Consider the following 8961-nt stretch of genomic DNA (forward strand, 5'->3'; position numbering starts at 1 on the left):
CAGAACGTAATTTCCGGCAGTTGCTTTTTCCGGTCTTTCTTCCTTTACCGCCATTTTTAAAGTTCTCGTGAACCTAGAGGAACGATGGACCATGCTGAGGAGCGAATTATCGAAGAGGTTAAAAAGTATGACCATATCTCAACATTTGCAATATAATCATTTGCTTTTTAATATTGACGAGCGCCAACTCCAAATACAGCCGTTCCACTCCGGTCGCCATTGTGTACTGTTGTTTACTGTGACCGGAAGAAAAAGCGACGGCAACCCCCAAAACCACACAGCCACACAGCCACACACCCCTGGCGGCATGGCGGTGAATTGCAGAGCAACGCGGTCCCTCGACGCAGAACTTTGAATGCTCGTCGACGGCGTGACGCCGAAGCATGAACTAGGCTTACGCGTTTCTTTAACGGGCACTTTCCGGTCCGGAGCGGAGCCGCGGGTCCGCGCTCCCGTTTTGACTGACAGTTTGCTGCCGTTCCCGTCAGCCGCTTCTCGGAGCGCGGGTGCGTGCTTCTGTCTGCACCCGTGCAAAAGACGAGGATGCGTTTAAAAGACTTGTGGTGCACCTCCACACATGGCTTCGTGATATTTCCGTCAGCGCCTGAACGCATCGCGCTCCTCGTTGCTCTTTCCCTTTAAATGCAGATGAAAGACTGTTGCGTAATTTGGGTGAAAGAGGAGGAGGTGAAAGAGTAGGGGAACAGAATGGAGGAAAGCGTGCGGTGACACATCGAAGAGGAGCTCCGACAGGTACAGTCTTACTTCTGGGCAGGGGATTTTATGCATATGGTATAATGAAAATGAACATGTCTCTACTTCCGCACCAAACTGTTATCCAGTCAGAATTATAACGAAACCTGAAGTGTCCATGTTGGGGTCGTGTTTCAGACGTGATGCGTTCACAGGACACCTGAAGAGTCCGAATCAGGAAACATGTGCGTCAGAAATGTAAAATGTGCGTTTTTAACATTCGCTGGTCGACAAAGCTTTCGTTGAGCCTTCTTTCGACCGAAGCTTCTTCAGTATACAATGACATAATCCTTATGAAACTAACAGGAAACCAGCGATGATCTGGTGAATGTGAAGTTCCGTTTTTTTTTACACAACTGCCAACTCATGTTGATTCCAAAACCAATTGACTTTTTTTATGTAACTTTTCTTCTTCTTACAAAACAAGAGCAACTCAAGGTCCACTTTCTCTCACATTGTATTCATCGGCACTGGTGTCCAGTAACAAAGTAGAAACACTTAGTTACTGTATTTAAGTCGTTTTTTTCCTGTACTTAATTATTCATATTTCTGTTGACTTTTACACTCAGTGTTTTAAGTTATTTGGTTTGTGTTGGCTCAAAGAAAAAAAGCAATTTGGCAAAATCTTCCCACCACAAGACATTTACATAAATGTTTCTCTATTTTTCATCATGTACATGTGAAGAATCCACAAAAACAAATTGATCATCATTCATGTATTTATTTTCTTACTAAAAGAAGTTTAATAGAAACATTTTTTTTAAAAGTTTAATGCAAGCTATCTTACGAAAACTATATTGTTATCAGTTCATACCTGCAGTATTTCTGAAAATGTCAAAAATTGGTGAACATAATATTAAAGGGACACAATAATGCTCCATAAACTACAAGCAGGACATTAAAATGAATAATCTGTCATTTTTGGGAATATTTGATAAGCCTCAGGGCTCCTGGGTGGGACGGGCGCTAGCAGTTTCCCTCTGCTTCCAGTGTTTGTGCTAAGCTAGGCTAAGATATTTCAAGTGTCTAAAGGGTCCTGTAATGTATTTTTTTTAAATCTGACACATTAATGTTCAGCGACCCCGACTCAAAAGCGACGAATCTCTCGCTGAGCAAATGACAACGTCCGGTCTTTGTGTTTTATTTTGAAAGGCGTGCGCAACAATGGTGCTGATACTGCTATCGGGAGGCGTTCTGCTTCTACCGGTCTTCGCCTTCGTCGTTTCCTTCCTCTTCTGGCCCGGAGTCCTCTTGAAGGCCTACAACTGGTAAACACACTCATGTTGGCCGTGTCTGGTATCTGGTTCGCTAACTTGTGGATTCCAGGGATTTTTTTTTTGTTTTTTTTGTTCTTGAAATGCCTGAAATGAAAATGTTGTGACACGTCTGTCTTTTATCAAAGTGGATTAAAGTAATAATCTGTCTCTAAAGACGGACAAATCATCTGTAGCTGACGATGACTACGTTATTTTCAATTCGCCAACATCGTAGATTATTTCATGAACTTTTAAAAACACCCAGATGTTCACATATAAATCAATATTTTTCTCTTCCTTCACCACAAAAAAGTAAAACGTTCTCTTTGTAATATTTGTTTTGAGATGTTCTATTGAACACACCATCCAAAGACAAATGTAATTAACTTTTCCACTTATTTTGTTTTTGTTTGCCTCGGCGGTGCCGGCAGCTGAGGCCAGAAGCGAATCAATTAAAATGTGGCACAAACATCGACTCGAGGTTGAGCTGATGTAAAGAACTTGGAGGTCAAACGTCGACAACTGTAATGTGACATTTCACAGAAAAGTATCACGAGATGAAACGATGAGGTGAAGACAATCGGCGTTTTTTGTGAATTTTAAAAATAAGAATGATTTTGTGCCGAGTGTGTGACGTCACTGTCTCTAGAACGTGCTTTTATTGTGAAGGAGCCTCGAGCGCCACCCGGCCGACTGGACTTTGTTTTAGCTGTAAAAGAAAAAAAATGACGTGTCGGCCGCAAGCAAGATTATTGTAGACACACACACACACACACACACACACACACACACACTGTGCTGAGTCACAGTGATGTAATGGTGGTTTTGTTAGCCGCTTTATGATATGTGTAAAATTTTAGAAAACACCGAAACATTACATTTAGTTAGGACTCAAAGGAACTTAAATAATAATACAATATGACTGAGGATATACACACACACACACACACACACACACACAATGAACATTATTAATGGATTCACACGGACGTTGAGTTCTTGCTGTACTGTTGAATTAAATAGTTCAACATAAAGAAATATAGCGTTCATCATTTGTCATCCACTGTTCACACATGAAAATAAAGTATAAAGACGTAAAAAGCAATATGAGAATGAAATATGTCTGTATTTGTTTAATTTGGCAACGGAACAAGAAACAAGCAGAAAAAGGCGCCTCTTCAGACGTCGACGCGCGAGGACAATCTTTACATTTTAGGACTTGTGAAATTAAAAAATACATATTATTCATTGACGAATTGACTCCAAACAAACTGCAGCCTCGTGAGGAGCAGAGTGGAGACGACAGAATTGAGCGCTCTTCTTCTCTTCTCCTCCTCTTCTCCTCCTCCCTCAGGTTCTGGCGTCTCCGGCTGGGCCTGCGGGCCCGCTACTCTCGCAGCGGAAGCTACCGCTTCTGTTACAGCAGCCGCGGGACAGCAGGGGGCGCCGCGCCGCCGCTGCTGCTGCTGCACGGCTTCTCCGCCAGCAAGGACATGTGGCTGCCCCTCGTCAAGGTAGCGCCTACTTTTCTGTCCCTGTTTTTATCCTAATCATGAAGCCTCCTGGCAGTTTATTTCAGTGTGTGTGTGTGTGTGTGTGTGTGTGTGTGTGTTTCCCCCGTCCAGCATCTCCCCAGAGACCAGCATGTGGTGTGTGTGGACATGCCGGGACACGAGGGGACGACTCGCACCGGCGCCCAGGACTACAGCATTCATGGGCAGGTCACCCGAATCCACCAGGTGTGTGTGTCAATATTTGTAGTCACACACAAAATTAAAAAAAAAAATTCTTCGCTGAAGATCAGATAAATAAAGAGTAAAATAAAAAATATATAACGTGTGTGTTTGGGGGCGGGGGCTGTGTGTGTGGTGTCAATATTTTAACTTTTTAATATTTAACTTTTTTTTAAAATTGTATCCGATCTTCAGCGAGAGCCCCGACGTTAGCTCAGTAAAAAAAAAGAAAGAAAAAAAAAAGTTTGACTTCCATTTTTCCCCCCCGAGGATCCCCTGTGGCGTCCACATCGCCAGCGCGCGAGCGTTTCCTTTAAGCCCCGCCTCCCAGCTCTCGGGGCCCCGCCTCCTTTCTCTTTCACACGATTTTGAAGGGAAGGAAAGTAATTGGAGATAATCGCGTCGTGGTCGTGGGTCGACTTCAAAAACAAATTATCCGCTGGATTACAGGCGTCTCTTCTGCAGCCGCATCGCGGTCCTGTGGCATCATATGACTGGCGCCCCTCTGAATTATAATTTCACCGCTTGAGATCTGTTTTCAAAGCCCGGCTTTCTTCCCTCGTTCAACTTTGTCCTCCGCTTTGACTCGACTGACATCTTCAACGTGTTGCTATCTGGTTTGTTTAATCAGAACACAACGCGAGTTTGTGACTGTAAGTTGCCGCGAAGGTTTCCTCGTGTGGTGGAGTGCGTTTCGATCGCAGCGAGGTCGCCAGGTTTGGTTCCTCCATGACTCCCTCTCTGTCTCTTTCTCTGTGTGTGTGTGTGTGTGTCTGTGTGCAGTTTGTGCAGAGCGTCGGTCTGGACAAGCGGCCCTTCTACCTGGCGGGGACGTCGATGGGCGGGAACGTGGCGGGCGTGTACGCCGCGCGGTACCCGGGCCAGCTGTGCGGCGTCACCTTGATCTGTCCGGCGGGTAAACGTCTGATTTTATGGTTTCAGTGTTTCTCTTCAAGAGGCCAACCGGCAGGCTTCCTGTGATCATGGGAAAACCTGGAAAAGTCCTGGAATCTTTTCAATAAAAAAAAAATTCCATGCCTTGAAAAGTAAAGTAAAATAAAATCCTCAAAAGTTGTGTAAAAGTCCTGTAAATGTGTTATATTCATGTGTTCATGACGTTCATTTAGTTATAAATAATGAATCTGCTTTAAAAAAGAAAGAGGCTCAAAATATCAGCAGCATACATACAGGCATCTATATAAATGTTTATTCTTTTAATAAACTATTGTCTCTCATTCATTTGAGTCATTTAAGGTTCACTGTATGCTTTGAATCCTCATTGTTAGTTTAAATACTACATTTTATCACTTTGTACTGTCTACACACACATTTCACACTGTTTGCTCGTGGACATTTGGTAAAAAGTCATGGAAATGGGGATAAAAGTTATTAAAATGTAGTTTATTCATGAAAATCTGCTTAAAAGTTGTGGAAATTTGGTTTAAATTCATGAGAATTTGGTTAAAAGTTATGAAAAATTGGTTAAAAGTCATGAGAATCCATTGGTCAAAATGTGTATGTACCCTGAACCGCAAACTGTTTGACATGGAATAACTGACCCTCCTCCTCCTGCTCTTCCTCCTCCTGCTCCTCCTCCTCCAGGTCTGGTGTATCCATCAGAAACCAACTTCATCCGTCGGCTGCGGGAGCTGGAGAACACTCGGCAGGGCGAGGCCATCCCTCTGATCCCGTCCACTCCTGAGGAGCTGGAGGACATGCTGAAGCTCTGCTGCTACACCCCCCTCCACCTGCACCGGCAGGTAGGAGAGCGGCGCCGACCGGGATTAAAATCCAGATTAAGACGCTTTCCAAGACAAAAAAAAAGAATATTTCCCCTCTTCAGAAACAATATAGATTAATAAACAAGGAAACACGTCTGTATCGGGGTGAACTGTCCCTTTAAGACGTCACACAACATCAAAATATCAGTGCAACTGCTGTTAGTACACAAATATTACACAAATACTGTGTGTGTGTGTGTGTGTGTGTGTGTGTGTGTGTGTGTGTTGCCAGGTCCTGCGGGGTCTCCTTGACAACAGGCTCCACAACAATGATTTCTACAAAGAAGGTCAGTCCGCTCGCATCAACCGCCACTCTCATTCAACAGTGATTTGTTTTTATTCGCTGGTGAATTCCAGTTTTTCTTCCTCGCTGCTGTTTCAACGTCGCCGTTAAAAAAGGAAACTGAACTCTTGTTTCACCTTTTTAAAAAATTTTTTTTTATAAAAATAAACCCAGCAGCTCAAAGAAAACAATACGTTCCTCCAGTTTCCAACACCTTGATGTGAAGACAAGTAGACGTGATTGTAATTAGTTGTTTGTGCTAGCCGTATTATAAAAATGTGGACTTTTAAGATTAGACCAGTATTAAGTTTTCCCTTTGTTATGTCTTTAAAAATTTACAATATTCATCATGTTTTTTATTTAAAAACAACTAATAAATCTCTAAAGATGTAGAGAAGTAACGTCTACCTGAGCAAAGAATGGAGTTGCTTCCTGTGTGAGGAAACGCTGTTCGCCTTAGTTTTGAGCTGTTAGCGCTGTTAGCGCCTTTAGCTCGAGAGCCGCCGGCTCAGGCCTTCACCATGTTGAGAGCTGTTGTGAGTCAATCAAAATGCTCGAGAGCTCGTGTGCACATAGCGGCTTTAATAGTAACTGCTGCTGCACATGCTTTTGATTTATTGTGTGTGTGTGTGTGTGTTTGTCTTCAGTGTTCATGGAGATTGTCGGCGAGAAGTCTCGTCACTCGCTGCAGGAGAACCTGCATCTGATCACGACCCCCGTGCAGGTCATCTGGGGGATGGAGGACCAGGTAGACGTTATTATTCACATTGACGGTCCTTTTAAAAACTACAAATGTTCGAGGAAAGAGACGCTCGGTGAATAGATGTTTCTAAAAAAAAAAAGATTTTTAGCAGGTGCAACATTTCCCATGTTCACCCTCTTACTCGTGTGTGTTAGCATGCTAGCGCTTGTTTATAAGCACCGATGAATTTTATTCCTTTTGCAAGTATTTGGTCATGAATCAAAGTATTTGACACATTTATATGTTAGAAGATCCATGAAGTCACCAGGATGTGTCCTCTGGGGAACATGAATGTCCCGACAAAATGTTTTAAAATGTAGATACATGCAGAGCAGCTATAAAAAAAAATTAATACGAGAAAAAAACTTGTCTGCTCCCTCAGGTGGTGGACGTCTCCGGGGCGTCGGTGCTGAAGGCGTCGCTGCCAAACTGCCAGGTGGCGCTATTGGACAACTGTGGTCACTCTGTGGTGTTGGAGCGGCCCAGGAAAACCGCTAAGCTCCTCATGGACTTCCTGTCTGCACAGGAAGTCAACTGCGAAACCGCTAAGAAGCTTTCCTGAAAGGAAAACCTGCGCGGCTTCCTTCTCGGAGGTTGAAGGCGACGAGAATGGAGGTTAATGAAGATGTGGTATTGATAATCGGTGACGATACTGTTTTATACTTTGATATAAGGGTTCCTACATCTGTGGAAATTAAATTAACGCAGAAAAGTGGGACAGACGGTCAAATATTCCTGAGGTTTTTTGGACACACGGCACCACAGAAGAGGCTTTAGTCTCTGTTTTATTAGATAATGTTGAATAAAAACATTCCATGGTGGGATTTTACACATTTCTCTTTCAGATAGACTGTATTTAAATATCCTGTGTCAGGTGGATGACGATCGTTTTTGCGTTTTGAGTTTTCCCGCTGTAAACCGACTGCACAATCAACCTCATAGAAATATGTACTGTAGGTGAATAATGTTTGTACGTGTGCAGAGATTACTAAATCTCCTCATTTATGAAAAATGGCTTCTGGACTACAGAAATAAATCTTCTACAGAATAAAATTAATATTTTACTGACTGATAGATGACTTGTGGTCTTTGTTTTTTGCATGTAGTACACCAATACGCCACCGGGTGGCGACACGTCTTTACAGCTTTATCGAGAACGTCAAAGATTAGATAATTCATGAAATGATGTACCACTCTGAATTATAATAGTTATGGATACAATTTTAAAATGATAAAAGTAACTTGATTTTTTTTTAGGTTAAATATTATTGGTTGTTTTAAAATATGTTGGCTTAGTTTGGTCAATGAAAACTGTATTATGAAATAGTTTTAATTTCATTATTTATTAACTTGTGTAGAGACTTGTTTCAGAACATCTTAAATTAATACTATCTGCACTGTACATATCTTTCATTCCTGTTATTTTTATTTTTGAATATATCTTCACTGCTTTTATTTGTTTTGTCTGTAAGGTACACAACTCCAACAACACGGTTTCCCTTGGGGATTAATAAAGTACCTCTATCAATCTCACCTGTGACAAAAATAAAACGAGCTTGCGCAAAATAAAATAAAAACATAATTATAGCAAGTACTTTTAGTATTTTTCTCTTTTAAATAGAAATAAAAGTGTCGTCAAAAAAGAACATTTTCTGCCACTTTATAGTTTGACTTTTATTGCTTTGCAAGACCTCAAAATACCCCTCATCCCGTCGTTTGTGATTTCTGGATGCTCAACGTTGAGACAGAGTGATCCCTCTCACTATTCTACACCTCTTTGACATATCCTGCTTCGTTGACCGCGCATGCGCCGATTCTGCTCGAAGGGTGCATGGCGTTCACAACACGCCGCTATTTCTCAACGTTGATGTTCGTTGGTGAGTTAAATGCTGGAAAACTCAATGTTTTTTTTAATACTTTATCAAATAACAAATTCAAGTTTGTTTATTGTTTGCTGTTTGTATCTGTCAGTGTAGCAGCTAGGAGCTAGCTTAGCTTAAGTTAGCCTCTGTTTGACCTCCGGTTAGCCTGTTTTATTTTCAGTTAAACACGTGTTTGACGTGTCGAGCCTTCATAAAAATAGCGTAAGTTAATATTTTAGACGTTAAACCGATGACTTGTGTTGTAGTCTAGTTGTTAGTTCACCTGTGAGTTGTCTGTGTGTCAAAACTAATTGAATGTTTCAGCAAGTTTTGTATTTATCTATTTTTTATTTATTTATTTTTTAAATACGAAGCTATAAAGTATTGTGTTTTATTAGTAAACTACTATCTACTGATGTGACATTTGGACAGTTGTTTACTCAAGCACTGACTTATTGTACTTGAGTGCAATTTAGAGGTACTTGTACATTACTTCATATTCTCCTTTACTACATTTTGGGGGCAAATATTGTACTTTTATTTATTGTTTT

At 41.5% G+C, this 8961-nt stretch overlaps 2 protein-coding genes across 5 annotated transcripts in view; both read left to right on the forward strand.

The window, feature by feature from the left end:
* Window positions 1-7612, forward strand: LOC137798848 (monoacylglycerol lipase abhd6-A-like). Of its 4 annotated transcripts, none has more exons than XM_068595853.1 (10): window positions 17-125; window positions 649-753; window positions 1906-2021; window positions 3364-3523; window positions 3635-3748; window positions 4526-4658; window positions 5345-5502; window positions 5756-5810; window positions 6454-6554; window positions 6931-7612. In XM_068595853.1, the coding sequence occupies exons 3-10, from the start codon at window positions 1918-1920 to the stop codon at window positions 7108-7110; spliced, it is 1005 nt and encodes a 334-aa protein (XP_068451954.1). In that variant the 5' UTR covers window positions 17-125; window positions 649-753; window positions 1906-1917; the 3' UTR covers window positions 7111-7612. The 4 variants fall into 4 exon arrangements, with proteins under 4 accessions (XP_068451953.1, XP_068451954.1, XP_068451957.1 ...); XM_068595855.1 differs by having other exon boundaries at window positions 65-117; XM_068595852.1 differs by lacking the exon at window positions 649-753 and having other exon boundaries at window positions 1-125.
* A 732-nt stretch (window positions 7613-8344) lies between these two features.
* rpp14 (ribonuclease P/MRP 14 subunit) overlaps window positions 8345-8961 on the forward strand; it is a 2735-nt gene continuing 2118 nt past the window's right edge. The window contains exon 1 of the mRNA XM_068595887.1: window positions 8345-8425. The gene's annotated coding sequence lies outside the window, so the exon portion shown is untranslated. The remainder of the gene's footprint in view (window positions 8426-8961) is intronic.

Source organism: Clinocottus analis, unplaced genomic scaffold (genome assembly GCF_023055335.1).
Source record: "Clinocottus analis isolate CAN_PGR_092001 unplaced genomic scaffold, fCliAna1.0.p SCAF_32, whole genome shotgun sequence".
NCBI classification, from domain to species: Eukaryota; Metazoa; Chordata; class Actinopteri; order Perciformes; family Cottidae; genus Clinocottus; species Clinocottus analis.